Raw genomic sequence first — 17,124 nt, 5'->3', positions numbered from 1 at the left:
TTGTGGAACCTACTAGAGCAGTCTGGCATACACCCAGCCACATGCACCCCACCCTCAGTTCCGATCTTACTAGTTGTTCAAGCTGACGCAGAGCGTTCTAGACAGCAACATCCCAAATCCACTCATTCTGCCAAGAAGGCTAGATCCCAAATCCACTCATTCTGCCAAGGAGGCTAGACATCTAAACTTGATGTGAAGACCTTTCTTCCCAACTACTAGTCTTCAGTTTAGAACTGTCAAGTGCTGTTAGCTAAGTATGACTACCTGAACTATTCCAAGTTCACAAACTTTATAGACAAACTACCACAGCAAGACAGAGCACAATCCCAGGCTCTTATTGAAAAAGGTAAGCTGGTGGCCAGAACCAAACTTCAATCAGCGGTTGATGTGGTGGACACATCATCAAGATCAATGGCAATAGCCATTGTGATACACTGTGAGTCATGGATACATGCTTCAGGATTTCCCAGGGAGGTCCAGAACACCGTGGAGGACTTGCCCTTCGATGAAACTCATCTTTTCAATGAAAAGACAGATGAGTCCTTACATACTCTAAAGGACTCTAGGGCCACCCCACACTCCTTGGGACTATATATACCTGCTCTGAAGAGGAAATCTCACAGGCAGCCCTACAAACCTAGTCTGGTGACTCATAGTTTTATCATCAGCAGACTTATGGTCCACCTCATAAGAAACAAAGGATGCAAAATTCTCATTTCCCTTCAACTCCTGTGTCAACAAGAGCATCTCAACTGCATTCCCTAGCTAAAAGATATTTTTGACAGGAGTTCAAGAGCTGAAAACCACCAATGATGTCACCACTGTTTGATTCCCACATATTCTTTGAGGGTCATCTAGCAGTCTTTTTTGGCAACTGGAGTGTAATAACAAAGGACAAGTAGGTATTTGACATTCTCCATTTCGGCTCTGCAGTTGAGTTTACTTCCCTACCGTCTCCAAAACCACAATCTCTGTCCCTCTTCAGGACCTTTTCATGAGGGGATTCTCTGACAGGAAGTGGAATCCCTCCTGCAGCAGGGAGCAATAGAACTGGTACCTCTTCAACACCAGAGGCTTTTACTCAATACCCAAAAAGAAAGGTGTTTGGAGACCCATTCTCAAGCTCTGCAATCTCAACCATCCCTGGAAAAGGACGTTTGGTTTACAGCTCTTGATATCCAGAATGGGTATTTTCATTTGGACATTCACTGTGCCGTCAGGTGGCTTCTCAGATTCATAGTGGGCCCCTACCACTTTCAATACAGGGTGCTCCCATTTGACCTTACCACTGACCTCAGGTTCTTTACCAAAGTCATCCAGATAGTAGCAGCTCATTTCAGATGAAGCAGCTTCACCATTTTCACTTATCTCAATGACTTCACTTATCTCAACTTCTCATTGCCAGGACACATCAACAAGTCTACGTGTTGCCCTCATTAATGCTTCAGCTCCTATCCTCTCCAGGAGTCAGTGTGAACTTGGAAGTCTACCCTCAGTCAGACACAAACTATAGTCTTCACAGGAGCGACCTTGGCCTCAGTCACAGCAAGAGCTTATCTATCAGGGGACAGGTTTCGCTCCAAAAACAACCTGATAGACCAGGTTATGTGCAACTCTGCTGCACCAGTCATGACTTGTGTTTTTCTCCAGGGGTTCATGACTTCATGCCCTTATGTAATCCCCTTCGCCAGATGCCACCTTCATTGCCTCCGGTCGTGGCTCCAAATAGTGCATTCACCAAACAAACACAGCTTGAATCCCGCCAGGGTATTGTCATCACTAATGTGGTAGAAAGATCCCCATTGACTATGTGAGGGTGTTCCCTTCCTATCCTCAGCAGACAAGATGATGATTACAGATGCCTTCTTCTTAGGCTGTGGGCCCACATGGACAGCCATATGGCACAGAGCACTTGAATGCCTTGAGAGACCAGGATGCGCATGAATCTTCTGGAACTTTGGGCAGTCCGAGAGGCTTGCAGAGCCTTTCTGTCATTCATCCAGTTTCACCATGTCCTCATAATGTCAAACTACATGACAACTGTCTTTTACATCAACAAACAGGGAGGGAAGAGATCCATCCCCTGTGGGTAGAAGCCGAAACCCTATGGAATTGGTATATCAGGAATCTAATTGCCCTGTCAGCAGCGTACCTTCCAGGAACTCATATTGTGATGGCAGACACCCTCAACAGGCACTTTGCTATCGATCACGAGTGGGAGTTGCACAATTCAGTAGTGAACAGTATTTTTGCTCAATGAGGAACCATCACCTGGGATCTGTTTGCCTCCCAAACAAACAGGAAATGCAATATATACTGTTCCAGAGGAGCCCTAGGCAATGCTGTCCTTCTTTGGTCAGGTTATCTTAGCTATGCCTTTCCTACCTTGGATCTTATGGGAAATTCAAGAGGGCAAGGCAAAAGTCATCCTCATCACCCCCAATTGGCCCAATTAATTTTGGTTCCCATATCTGCTACAAATGTCATCTCATTCACCAATCAGTATACAGTCTTTTCTCGATCTCTTGACCCTGGAGAACGGCAGGATCAAGCCTCTCAACCCTAAAGCACTTCATCTCAGGACTTGGTTTTTGGAAGGGTGTCAAGCCTAGAGTGTTCCTGCTTTGAAGCCTTACAAATCATTCTTAATATTGGAAAAGGATTCTACCAGGAAATGTGACTTTGCCAAGTTTAAGTGTTTTTTCATTTGGGCACAGCAGAAACATGTATTTCCAGAGTCAACAAATATCCCCTTCATTTTGGAATATTTTCTCTCTCTCTCTCTCTCTCTCTCTCTCAAAACAACTGGTGTCTCCCTCAGTTCTGTATGAGTCCACCTGGAAGTAATCTGTGTGTGTGTCCTCTGCAATCAGATGGTTATTCAGTTTTCATTCCCCTGCTGACTTGCAGATTCTTGAAAGGCCTAATCAGAACCTTTTTGCCAGTAAGGAGACCAACTTCTCATGGGGACTTGAACTTTGTACTTTTGGCACTCACTAAGCCCCCTTCAAACCAGTAGCTACATGTTCTGTGTCTCACCTGTTAATGAAAGTTGAATTTCTTTGAGTCATCACCTCAGCCAGAAGGGTAGGTGAACTTGGAGCCCTGGTAGCAGGTATGCCATACACCATAGTCCATAAGGACAAAGTCTTGTTATGTCTCTATCCAAAATTCACCCCTAAGGTAGTTTCAGAATTTCACATAAACCAGGCAATTGACTTCCATGTGTGTTTTTCTGAAACTCCATGCATCTGAGGAGGAGAGGAGACTTCATTCTCTTAGCCAATCAGAAAATCACCTAGACTGTTTCTTGCCGAAGCAGAACAAGTTTGAGGCTGATCTGTATCTTCCTAGAAGATTTTTAAATGGATCTTGGGCTGTATCCTACGTGGCTACCAGTTGTCACAACTTCCTTCCCCTCTTTGGGTAAGGGCGCACTCTACAGTGGCACAAGTGGTCTCAGTGGCATTGCTTCAAGAAGTGCCCCTGCTTGACATTTTGCAGGGCAGCTACGTGGAGTTTGAGCCACATGTATTCAAGACATTATGCTCTGGTCGGAGACTCCTCTTCTGATGCATCCTTTGGGACAGAGGTACAGCTTTGCCGTCTGTATCCTCATTCCCTCCTCCTGCTTGAGTATTGTGTGTTAGTCATCCACAGTAGAATGTACATAGGGACCAGCACTCAAAGAAGAGGAGAAAGTTACTTACCTTTATAGTAACTCGAGGTTCTTTGAGATGCGTGGTCCATATCTGTATTGTACTAACTGCCCTCCTTCCCCTCTGCTTCAGATCTTACCTGGATTTGCAGTAGAGAATGAATTGGAGAGGTGGTCAGTCTGCTCCGCCCTTTACACCCTCTCTTAGAAGCACAAGGAGAGCAAGGGCACATATACAGACTGGCAGACACTGCTTGCAAGAATTCTCCAATTCCAGGCTCATGGAGCGCAAGTGCACCTGCAATGGAATACAGATAGAGGCCGCACATCCTGAAGAACCTCCAGTTACTATTAGGTAAATAACTTTCTCTTGAGAAGAGACATTTATTCAGTTGATACTATTTATAGTGGGGCAGTTTTTTGCCCCGTAACACTGATAGTCTTGCGCCCCCATACCCCCTTCATCTCTTTTGACTGGTGCCTGTTTTTACTTTGCTAACTAGCAAACAATAATATTTAGCTTTTGCATGGCACTTTTACCTGTTGATCTGAAAATACTTTACAAAGGAAGGTAGTATCATTCCCACTTTTTAAAGAAGGGCTACCCTTTATCAATGACCTGTAGCCAGATCAATTTTTTTTTTATCCAGGGAGGATAAAAAAGAGCACAAGAGTGATTATTCCCCTCTCTTCGGAACTGGTGAGGCCATACCTGGAGTATTGTGTCCAGTTTTGGGCCCCCCACTACAGAAGGGATGTGGACAAATTGGAGAGAGTCCAGCAGAGGGTAACGAAAATGATTAGGGGGCTGAGGCACATGACTTACGAGGAGAGACTGAAGGAACTGGGGTTATTTAGTCTGCAGAAGAGAAGAGTGAGGGGGGATTTGATAGCAGCCTTCAACTACCTGAAGGTGGGTTCTAAAGAGGATGGAGCTAGGCTATTCACAGTGGTGGCAGATGACAGAACAAGGAACAATGGTCTCAAGTTGCAATGGGGGAGGTCTAGAATGGATATTAGGAAAAACTATTTCACTGAGAGGGTGGTGAAGCACTGGAATGGGTTATCTAGGTAGGTGATGGAATCTCTATCCTTAGAAGTTTTTAGGGCCCAGCTTGACAAAGCCCTAGCTGGGATGATTTAGTTGTGGTTGGTCCTGCTTTGAGCAGGGGATTAGACTAGATGACCTCCTCAGGTCTCTTCCAACCCTAATCTTCTATGATTCTATAGGGCTTAGATATTGAGAAGGCTTTGTCTTCCATTCATACCACAGGTGAATTTCACCTGTCTATTATGGTTTCTCTCCCCTTAAAGGGGAAATGTGAATATTTTGATAAATGGACTGAAAGGCTGTTTTACTTCACTGCAAATCTGTAAATATTACAGTAACCTTTGCTGAAATGCTGCTTTATAACTTGTAAAGTAATGCTTTCCAGTCAATGGAAGACAGATAAACAGGTTTCCTCCTGCAACAGTACATTAAAGGGATTAATTTCTTCTTTTGATGGCAGTGATAGAATACCATGGTTACAGAGCTATGGCAAATGGGGTTCTGGCATTTTATATACTCATGATCAATATGATCTGTAGGCTCGATCAAATCCTGGTCCCACTGAATTTTTGTCATAAGTTCAGTGGAATCAGATTTGGCCCTTCAAGTATTAGTCTTGCTTTTTTAAATCCCTGTTCGCACACTACGGAAGTGAGAAGGTCTTTATAACGAATTTAGAAATGGATCATTAGATTCACGCCCAATCCCTTCCCGGTTTGAGGAATTTGATCTGTTGATGTCTGTGGAAGAAGATAGGACAGGGTATGTCCCAGCTATTAGATGAATGTTCCTTATCCTGTTGGATGCAGATCTAGGCCCAGCGATCCACCTATTTGTGAGTTCTTGGCAAGATTATTGCAGTTTATATCTAGGAATGAAGCCTGAAAAATCCACTACGAAATACAGCAGTCTGTCTGCTTAGCAACACAAACTGCTGTGAATGCATCCCCTTGTTCTGCACTCCATGTGCTGACTCCTTATTGAATTCAAAGGAAAGTTCAAGGTTTCTATCCTGATATTCAGGAGTTCCAACTACTGGACTAGCTCCATCTACTAGAGAGACCTCCATTCCCTCCTTAACCAAGACCTCTTGTGACAGCTACACTGCAGGAGCCTGTAAAATGGGAGAAAGAAATTCCCGGAAGCTGGATTTAGAATACGGACATACAGTACTCCTGCAAGAGACAGGATTGACCATAGGCCTCGCATTATTCCTAACTAAATACATAGGTCATTTATTTGGCCTAGCTTTCTCCCAATAATTTCTGCGCGCGCACACACACACACACACACACACACAACACAGGTTTCAGAGTAGCAGCCGTGTTAGTCTGTATTCGCAAAAAGAAAAGGAGTACTAGTGGCATCTTAGAGACTAACCAATTTATTTGAGCATAAGCTTTCATGAGCTACAGCTCACTTCATCGGATGCATTCAGTGGAAAATACAGTGAGGAGATTTATATGCACACAGTACATGAAAAAATGGGTGTTATCACTGAAGATGAGCTATTACCAGCAGGGGGGTGGGGGGTGAGAAACCTTTTGTAGTGATAATCAAGGTGGGCCATTTCCAGCAGTTAACAGGAACGTCTGAGGAACCATGGGGGGTGAGGGGGGGGGGGAAATAAACATGGGGAAATAGTAACTAATATAATATCCACTAACCCAGGAACCTATCCTTGCAACAAAGCCCGTTGCCAATTGTGTCCACATATCTATTCAGGGGACACCATCACAGGGCCTAATAACATCAGCCACACTATCAGAGGCTCGTTCACCTGCACATCCACCAATGTGATATATGCCGTCATGTGCCAGCGATGCCCCTCTGCCATGTACATTGGTCAAACTGGACAGTCTCTACGTAAAAGAATAAATGGACACAAATCAGATGTCAAGAATTATAACATTCATAAACCAGTCAGAGAACACTTCAATCTCTCCGGTCACTCGATTACAGACCTAAAGGTTGCAATATTACAACAAAAAGACTTCAAAAACAGACTCCGAGAGACTGCTGAATTGGAATTAATTTGCAAACTGGATACAATTAACTTAGGCTTGAATAGAGACTGGGAGTGGATGGGTCATTACACAAAGTAAAACTATTTCCCCATGTTTATTTCCCCCACCCCACCCCCCACGGTTCCTCAGACGTTCCTGTTAACTGCTGGAAATGGCCCACCTTGATTATCACTACAAAAGGTTTCTCCCCCACCCATCCCCCTGCTCTCCTGATGGTAATAGCTCATCTTCAGTGATCACTCTCCTTACAGTGTGTATGATAACACCCATTTTTTCATGCACTGTGTGTATATAAATCTCCTCACTGTATTTTCCACTGAATGCATCTGATGAAGTGAGCTGTAGCTCATGAAAGCTTATGCTCAGATAAATTGTTTAGTCTCTAAGGTGCCACTAGTACTCCTTTTCTTTTTACACACAACACACATGTTCTCTCTCTCATACACACAAACATAATCCAAGTCTATAAACCTATAACCTAATCCAAACCTATACCCATAAACTAATCAAGCTATTTCTCCTACAGGTTAATCAGGAAGAAAGAGAGTGAGATGGTTGTTTCTGTTTTGAAATACTTGGGAGCCACTCCTATACTGTGGTGATGAGAGCTATATAAGTCCATAGGTATAGATAAGAGAGGATGCTGCCATATATTTTGTGAAATTTACACTCCCATCCACACCTATACCTGCACCTCCTCCTAATGGCCTAGCTTTCTCTGTGTTTATGTATTACACTAATTTGAGAGTGTCAGGAAGAAGACACTGATGGGGTGGCCATGTGACACCAAGAGTAAGGTGGCAGAGTGGGGGCAGTGCAAGGAAAAAGCTTTAGATCCCCTGCAGCAAATCAATGCCAAAGGTTATGGCTTTTCTGTGTTCCTTGCTTGAGGGGATGCAGGGAATGGATTCTCTCCGGAGGGAGGTTTGTTGCTGTTACAAGATAATATTGATACTCTCACATGGCAGAGATAGCATGCTCATAAAATGATATCTCTTTTGCTTATAAATTGCTGCTGTGAAAAATGATAAGCAAGATGAGTTTAATCTCTAATGGGCTGCGTTCTTATACTATGTGTTTTCCCAAGATGGTGAGAACATGAGATTTCAGCAGTGCTCGCAAAGGATGATCTCAAATATCTTTCATATTTTTTGTCTGGTTTTGGCCTGCATGCTTTTAAATTATTTGTTTCTTCTTATCTTATATTATTTCTGTTACTCCCATAAGAGTTTCAAAACCATCTTGTAAAATTCAAGAGTTAAACATAATGGAAAGTTGCTCAAATTCCCCTCTGAGCATCATGACAAGAAAAGTATACCATAGCTTAAAATTGCTCAAGATAAACTCATGTTGTCACAGTTCAGGGCAACTGCTCCTGTATTTCCGCTCCCTGGTCCATCGAGGACACCCACCTTTTAGGCTTCTGGCTCCAACCCATCACCTCTCTTGCGTGGAGATGTACGTCTCACCCTCCTTACTGGGTGTTTTTTCCATGCTACATGGTTCCACTGCAAGTCAGACAGCGCAGAGCAGTCAGCAGCTGCGCTTTGCTCTCTCCAGAGGCTATAAGCAGCGTAATTGCCCACAGTTATAAGGTACACACAGCTCTTTGTAAGCAACCTCTTGTATTCTTTAGGTGAAAGTGTCACAGAGAAAACATATTAAAAACAATAAAAGAAACTACATGCATGCTGAAAAGCTTACCAGATTTCACCTCCAACTCCTGCAGGGGCTCTGATAGGAGTTAGTCCTGCAGACCCATCAAGGGGCTTTTCTGTGATGACAAGTTCATAACGGCCTCAGCTCAGAACTAGCACACAGACTGCACAGATCAGCCTATTTTTTTTATAAGCCTTTGATTTCCTCCCCCCTTCAGGAACATCTAATCATCAGACAGTTTTCAGAGTAGCAGCCGTGGTAGTCTGTATTTGCAAAAAGAAAAGGAATACTAGTGGCACCTTAGAGACTAACCAATTTGTTTGAGCATAAGCTTTCGTGAGCTACAGCTCACTTCATCTTTAATCATCACTTTAATTTTCCTGGTATCTGCTGGGAGAGCAATACAGCGGTGCATAGACAATCCAGGAAGTTTTTGGAAAGCGTAGGGGACAATTTCCTGGCGCAAGTGCTAGAGGAGCCAACTAGGGGGGGGGGCGCTTTTCTTGACCTGCTGCTCACAAACCGGGTAGAATTAGTAGGGGAAGCAAAAGTGGATGGGAATCTGGGAGGCAGTGACCATGAGTTGGTTGAGTTCAGGATCCTGACGCAGGAAAGAAAGGTAAGCAGCAGGATACGGACCCTGGACTTCAGGAAAGCAGACTTCGACTCCCTCAGGGAACGGATGGCCAGGATCCCCTGGGGGACTAACTTGAAGGGGAAAGGAGTCCAGGAGAGCTGGCTGTATTTCAAGGAATCCCTGTTGAGGTTACAGGGACAAACCATCCCGATGAGTCGAAAGAATAGTAAATATGGCAGGCGACCAGCTTGGCTTAATGGTGAAATCCTAGCGGATCTTAAACATAAAAAAGAAGCTTACAAGAAGTGGAAGGTTGGACATATGACCAGGGAAGAGTATAAAAATATTGCTCGGGCATGTAGGAATGATATCAGGAGGGCCAAATTGCACCTGGAGCTGCAGCTAGCAAGAGATGTCAAGAGTAACAAGAAGGGTTTCTTCAGGTATGTTGGCAACAAGAAGAAAGCCAAGGAAAGTGTGGGCCCCTTACTGAATGAGGGAGGCAACCTAGTGACAGAGGATGTGGAAAAAGCTAATGTACTCAATGCTTCTTTTGCCTCTGTTTTCACGAACAAGGTCAGCTCCCAGACTGCTGCGCTGGGCATCACAAAATGGGGAAGAGATGGCCAGCCCTCTGTGGAGATAGAGGTGGTTAGGGACTATTTAGAAAAGCTGGACGTGCACAAGTCCATGGGGCCGGACGAGTTGCATTCGAGAGTGCTGAAGGAATTGGCGGCTGTGATTGCAGAGCCATTGGCCATTATCTTTGAAAACTCGTGGCGAACCGGGGAGGTCCCGGATGACTGGAAAAAGGCTAATGTAGTGCCAATCTTTAAAAAAGGGAAGAAGGAGGATCCTGGGAACTACAGGCCAGTCAGCCTCACCTCAGTCCCTGGAAAAATCATGGAGCAGGTCCTCAAAGAATCAATCCTGAAGCACTTACATGAGAGGAAAGTGATCAGGAACAGCCAGCATGGATTCACCAAGGGAAGGTCATGCCTGACTAACCTAATCGCCTTTTATGATGAGATTACTGGTTCTGTGGATGAAGGGAAAGCAGTGGATGTATTGTTTCTTGACTTTAGCAAAGCTTTTGACACGGTCTCCCACAGTATTCTTGCCAGCAAGTTAAAGAAGTATGGGCTGGATGAATGCACTATAAGGTGGGTAGAAAGCTGGCTAGATTGTCGGGCTCAACAGGTAGTGATCAATGGCTCCATGTCTAGTTGGCAGCCGGTATCAAGTGGAGTGCCCCAAGGGTCGGTCCTGGGGCCGGTTTTGTTCAATATCTTCATAAATGATCTGGAGGATGGTGTGGATTGCACTCTCAGCAAATTTGCGGATGATACTAAACTGGGAGGAGTGGTAGATACGCTGGAGGGGAGGGATAGGATACAGAAGGACCTAGACAAATTGGAGGATTGGGCCAAAAGAAATCTGATGAGGTTCAATAAGGATAAGTGCAGGGTCCTGCACTTAGGACGGAAGAACCCAATGCACAGCTACAGACTAGGGACCGAATGGCTAGGCAGCAGTTCTGCGGAAAAGGACCTAGGGGTGACAGTGGACGAGAAGCTGGATATGAGTCAGCAGTGTGCCCTTGTTGCCAAGAAGGCCAATGGCATTTTGGGATGTATAAGTAGGGGCATAGCGAGCAGATCGAGGGACGTGATCGTTCCCCTCTATTCGACATTGGTGAGGCCTCATCTGGAGTACTGTGTCCAGTTTTGGGCCCCACACTTCAAGAAGGATGTGGATAAATTGGAGAGAGTCCAGCGAAGGGCAACAAAAATGATTAGGGGTCTGGAACACATGACTTATGAGGAGAGGCTGAGGGAGCTGGGATTGTTTAGCCTTCAGAAGAGAAGAATGAGGGGGGATTTGATAGCTGCTTTCAACTACCTGAAAGGGGGTTCCAAAGAGGATGGCTCTAGACTGTTCTCAATGGTAGCAGATGACAGAACGAGGAGTAATGGTCTCAAGTTGCAGGGGGGGAGGTTTAGATTGGATATTAGGAAAAACTTTTTCACTAAGAGGGTGGTGAAACACTGGAATGCGTTGCCTAGGGAGGTGGTAGAATCTCCTTCCTTAGAGGTTTTTAAGGTCAGGCTTGACAAAGCCCTGGCTGGGATGATTTAACTGGGAATTGGTCCTGCTTCGAGCAGGGGGTTGGACTAGATGACCTTCTGGGGTCCCTTCCAACCCTGATATTCTATGATTCTATGATTCATCGGATGCATTTAGTGGAAAATACCTGAATGCATCCGATGAAGTGAGCTGCAGCTCACGTAAGCTTATGCTCAAATAAATTGGTTAGTCTCTAAGGTGCCACTAGTACTCCTTTTCTTTTTTCATAGAATCATAGAATATCAATTCAATGATCCCAGCCCCAAAATGCCAGTGGTTCTCTCCTCAGGGCATAGCTTCAAAAGGTTGTTTTTTTGAATAACAAGTGTAGGGCCTTTGTATTCACCTTCCCCTAGATATTTCCCAGGAATTCCATTTGACATGTTTTGTCCCAAAAGATCATTCTTGTCTAAAATATTGTTCAGTATAGTCCTTTGATCATCCTGGCCCACAATAATACGTAACCTTTTCTTTGAATAAAATCGATTCCAAAGATCCTTAACATAGTGCAATAAGGTTTTTCAAGGGTATTGCAAGAAATTGCCATATGTGTCACGTGAGTAACAATAGTTAAAAAAAATACTTTAAAAGGAGAACTTGCTGCAGTGTAACTTGATTTAAAAAAAACAAAGCATAATCACACAGAGATAAAGTACAGTGGTATTATCATAATACTTATTTGGCTCTTGTTACACTTTCCCCTCTCTCTCTTCTACTCTCTTCTCCCCCTCCCGCCCTTCCCATTTAATGTTACGGTATATATTTGTGTGTGCGAGAGAGGGAGAAAGCGAGAGGTAATATTTGGGTATTACATTTCTGTTCTTCTTTGCTGTAATAGAATATAATTGAAAGAAAATGTAAATAGAGAATTGCTTTCAATCCCATTCACTCAAAGAAAACAAAACATTTGAAGCTTCTAAAAGAAAACCTCTCCCAGGTAATCGTTGAGGTTGAAAGGAAAGCAGATTCTTGATAACAGCCAATAGTTTACATAACCCATCTGACTCCTTTTTTTTCTTTAAAATACATATATTTTGGCTGACTCGAGGAGGAAGTGAGGTTGATGCAAGAGGCAGATGGTGTGTGCGTGAGAAGCAGAGATGAGTCAGTTCTCTTAACATAGTGGATTTTTGACTCCACAAGGGTATTGCAGGAAAAGAGAGCTACAGTTCTTGGTTTAATAAACATCCTCATAAATGTGAGCTGCAATTAATGATTTGTGTGGTTGATTTTTGTTTGGTCATGGCATTGCGAAAAGTTCGGAAAAGTGAAGCTGGGGATGCATCAGCTTAGGCACTTCATTTATTTTTGTGCGCTTGATTTGGGTCACAAGTGCCTGGAAGGACTGCGGCCCGCATTCTACAAGCACTTACCCATGTGTTTTACTTTGTTCATGTGAGCAGAGTTCTGCATGCACAGACCTGTTGGCTGGGTCAAGGTCTATGTTTACATTGTAATTTGTGTTGGGGTACGTAGGGATTTGGGATTCCTCCCTCTTCTTCCATAAATCAAAATAAATATGTATCACTTTGTGTCTCTTGTCTTTTACTTCCTTCTGCACTGAATTTTAAAGGTAGATTGGTCTGTAGAATTTCAAATGTAGAGCTTGTGGGTTTACCTTTTATCATGCAACGAGACTGATACAGTGCAATTTTTTTGTACATCTTTCCCAGAGTAAATACATTTTGTGTATTTTTATGTACAAGTTAAAATATCATTAGTTTTTTCCACAATCCTAAATCATCATGTATAGGATAGGCAAATAGATCATGTGCTCGTGCAAGACTCAAAATGAGCTTTTCCGTTATCTCCTGTTCAGTGACATTCTATCCTTTTCTAGTTAGTGAAATGAAGTTCTGCTTTCTTTAAAAAAAAAAATGCTGTAAAGAGAAACCACTTCCTGCTGGTTATGCACTGAAAATTCAGCTGTGATATCTAAAAAGGGGGAAACCCTCCTGTTCTTTATTTCCGTCTTTAAAATGCAGACTCTGTCAAACAACAACTGGTGGAGGAGAAGAGCTTAGGTACTCCCCTTTCGGAACTGCATGACTTACAGTTATTCTTTTACTGGTTTTTTGCAGATATTGCAGTGGTGGAGATGAGTGATGCTTTCCGTCAGCCTTCCTTGTTCTACCATTTGGGAGTCAGAGAGAGCTTCAGTATGGCCAACAACATTATCCTCTACTGTGATACAAATGCAGACTCCCTGCAGTCGTTGAAGGTAACTCAAGAAAACGTTTAACACTTGCATATCTCTAAACATAGACTCAGATTACTGATGATAATGCAGAGACCATTTAAGAGCTCTGAAAAGAGCTACGCAAATGATTAGAAGTTTGGAAAACAGTGTCAGGCTGAAGAAGCTCAGTCTGTTTAGTTTATCCAAGAAAAGATTAGGAGGTGACTTTATCATGGTCAACAAGTACCTACATGGGGAAGAGATTTCTAATAGTCAGTTACTCTTTAATGTAGTAGAAAAATGCATAACAGTATCCAAAGATTGGAAGCTAAAGCTAGACGAATTTAGACGAAAAATAAAGAGCAGATTTTTAACAGTAAGGGTAATTAACCAATGGAGCAATTTTATCTAGTAATGTGGTAGATTCTCCATCACTTGGAGTCATTAAATCAATTTGGGATGTCCAATTTAGATTATCACAAATTATCGGTTTGATGCAGGGATTACTGGGTGAGGTTCTATGGCCTGCATTTTGGAGGAAGTCAGACTGGATGATCACAGTGGTCCCTTCTGGTCTTAAAGTCTGTGAACCTATGAAGCACATCCTGATTTCCATATTCTATCTTGCCAAACACAGAGTGCAACCGTGTGCACTTTCCTTGTAGATTAAGGAAAACAGCCAATTAAAAAAGTAAAATATCTTTGAGAGTGCAGTGGGTATGTCCACTCTGTATTAGGAAGTCTGGAAACAACATGACAGCTGCCTCCACACAAGTTCTTATAAATTTAAAGATGCAATGTACAGAAAATAAAGGCATTACTTCCATTACTTCACATGAGACATCACCGATAAGCCTGATGCAGAGCTGTTTGGGCAGAGAGTGAAGCTCCAAAAATTTCCCAAAGGCTAATTTAAAAATGGAAATTGAGATTAGTACCTGTCTTTGCAGGCTTGCAGAAGCCTTGGACCCAAGTCAGAGATCATAAGGAAGTGGGTGTAAATTAAACATTGGTAAGCAGGCCTATGAAAGTCTAAGATGGGGCAATTTGCCTGCTGCTGAGCCAGATGAAAAAGCAAATCACAATAGTACAGATTTACCTCTGGACTTGGTCCCAGTGACCAAAGGAAGATTCCTTCCAATGGCCCTTGTTAAGAATGGAAACTTCCAGGCCATGCACACAGTCATTGGAGACCTCTTAGTGCATGTCATATTAACTAGAATTGAGACTTGTAGTGGAAAACCATCGTGTGGTGGACTGACATAGTGAAGTCTTGTTGGATATAACGTCTGAAGCTTGTAGCACTGGACATTATTGCTTGCTATTTGTTACTCTTTCATGTCAGGGACTAATCATTTCCTCTATGTGATGGGACACCCACTGTTCCCATCCTCTATGCTTTGCACAAACAGCTCAGAGATCGTCTCTCATGTAGATACTGTGCATTATTTACAGTATTTCACTCCATCACCTTTTACCTGCTAGTGTAGTCACAGTATTTACCATGTCCTCTAGTTTTACTACCCCGTCTCCAAAGGTCGGGGGAGAAAAGATGTCTCCTTCCAGAGAACTTCCCTTTTGTCAGGCCCTATTAGCCTTTCTCTCTCTTCTGCTTCTCCCCACTTTCACTTCCTTCCTGTGCTCTTTTCTCCAGTCTCCTTGTTAATGGGCTCATTAGCTGCTCAGCTCCAATCTGATATGTAATCAGGAACTCTTCTCCTTAATCAGGTCCTGCTGGGGACCTGATTGGTTAAACAGTGACCGGAGAGTGTTAGTTCAGCTGCTGATTCTCAGCATTCTGTCACACCCTCTAAGGCAAAAATGCCAACAGAGGATGTCAGAGGAAAATGCTCCATATAATACAGGAATTGTTTTCCTACTTTTTGTCAAAAACAAACCAACAAAACCAACCACAGTGTTTTTGTGTAGCAACTTTGCAAGGCATATAAGTAATAAGTAAAAGCTTGAGGGAAATCCAGTTAAATCAGAAACAAACCTAACACTTTATTTGTAAAAAGAAAAGGAGTACTTGTGGCACCTTAGAGACTAACCAATTTATTTGAGCATAAGCTTTCGTGAGCTACAGCTCACTTCATCGGTGCATAAAGTGGAAAATACAGTGAGGAGATTTATATACACAGAGACCATGAAAAAATGGGTGTTTATCATACACATTGTAAGGAGAGTGATCACTTAAGATGAGCTATTAACAGCAGGAGAGTGGGGTGGGGGGAGTGCAAACCTTTTGAAGTGATAATCAAGGTGGGCCATTTCCAGCACATTTCCAGGAGTTAACAAGAATGTCTGAGGAACAGTGTGGGGAGGAATAAACAAGGGGAAATACATTTACTTTGTATAATGACTCAACTACTCCCAGTCTCTATTCAAGCCTAAGTTAATTGTATCCAATTTGCAAATTGGAGTCTGTTTTCAAAGTTTTTTCGTTGAAGAATAGTGCTGTTGGCCAGCACTGGAGATTGACCCGAAGAACTTCTAGAGCTGAAGTCATGAGTCTGTATGGTTTCAGCTAAAAACCAAGTGTTTGAGCTGAGAGCCCTAACAGACTCCCATTCTATGTAAACAGGGCACGCTGGGTTACACTGTTGTTAGTGGACAGTTTTGCTAGTGGATAGTTCTTAACGGTCCATGATAGAGCTGACTTATATGTATGAATCTTGTACACATTTCTACAGCATATGCATGTTTCTGATGGCTGCCCTATGCTCCAGCTTTGTATCCTGATACATAAGCAAGAGAGGAGGGGTGTGGTGTGGTTGGAGAGTGAGACTGGCTCTGGAAGAGCATTCTTCCGCTCAGTCCTGATGGGGGGGAAAACAGTTGCTCCTGTCCAGTTGTAGAAATTACACTCCTGGGGGAATTCTGCACCACTGTGCATGCACAGAATTTATGTTCCCTGCAGAGTTCTTCACTTTCCTGCAGAAAAATGACTTTCTGACAGGGAAGCAAAGGGAAGCCACAAGAGCGGTCATGTGACCCTCCCCAGCAGTAGGTTTCGGGTGCCCAGGGCAGCCAGCAGAGAGGTAAATCACTGTGGGGCAGGGGCCAGGATTGGGGAAGACCCAGTTGGTGGCTCCTACCCTGCGCTGGGCTCAGCTGCTAGTTCTGGCTGGGCTGGGGAGGATGGGATTTCCTCTTCCCCTGCATGGCTTATGGGGCCATGTCAGACCCACCTTCAGCTGTAAGAAGCTCTGCAACCTCCACCCCACCCCCACCGCACTTCCTGCTCTCATCACTCCTCAGCATCAAGAGGAGAGAGCACTGTACAGGGAGCTGCGCCTCCATCTGCCCAAGCCCCGTGCATCCAGACCCCTTCATGCCCAGACTCTCCCCTGAGCCTCCCCCCTCCTCCCACCCAGGACCCACCCCAACAAGCCATCCACACCTGGATCCCCACCCTACCAAGCCAAAACCAGCTGCACCTGGATCCCCACCCCACTGAGTCCCACTCCCCCAACATCTAGACCTCCCCACTGAGCCACCCAGAGCCCCCTGACGAGCTCTATCCCCCTCATACCCAGACCCCCCTGCTAAGCCCCAACCACCTTCACCTGGATCCTGCTGCAGAGTCCCATTACTGTTGCACCCAGAACCCCCCCAACAAGCTCCTGTGCATCCAGATTGCCTCACGCAGAACCCTTTCAACCCACACCTGGATCCCCCCCACTAAGCACCTCCACACTTGAATCCTGCCTTGCTGAGCCTGCCTGCCCACACCTGGTGCACCTGCCATGGAGGGGCAGGGCCCTGGGGTGTTTCTGGGGCAGGCCTAGTTCTTGTGCTATGTCAAGGTTGGGTGCAGCCTCACCGCTGAGTCCATGTCCTGGG

The 17,124-nt window shown here is 44.1% G+C and overlaps 1 protein-coding gene across 4 annotated transcripts in view; it reads left to right on the top strand.

Moving 5' to 3' along the window:
* Nucleotides 1-17,124, top strand: part of MAP3K5 (mitogen-activated protein kinase kinase kinase 5) — a 156,532-nt gene that overhangs the window by 36,965 nt on the left and 102,443 nt on the right. For all 4 annotated transcript variants that reach the window (XM_073337411.2, XM_073337413.2, XM_073337414.2 and 1 more), the window contains exon 2: nucleotides 13,181-13,320. In XM_073337411.2, the coding sequence (XP_073193512.1) occupies nucleotides 13,181-13,320 (140 nt within the window). The remainder of the gene's footprint in view (nucleotides 1-13,180; nucleotides 13,321-17,124) is intronic.

This window comes from Lepidochelys kempii, chromosome 3, assembly GCF_965140285.1.
Source record: "Lepidochelys kempii isolate rLepKem1 chromosome 3, rLepKem1.hap1, whole genome shotgun sequence".
NCBI lineage: Eukaryota > Metazoa > Chordata > Testudines > Cheloniidae > Lepidochelys > Lepidochelys kempii.
This window is presented reverse-complemented; position numbering and strand designations above follow the sequence as displayed.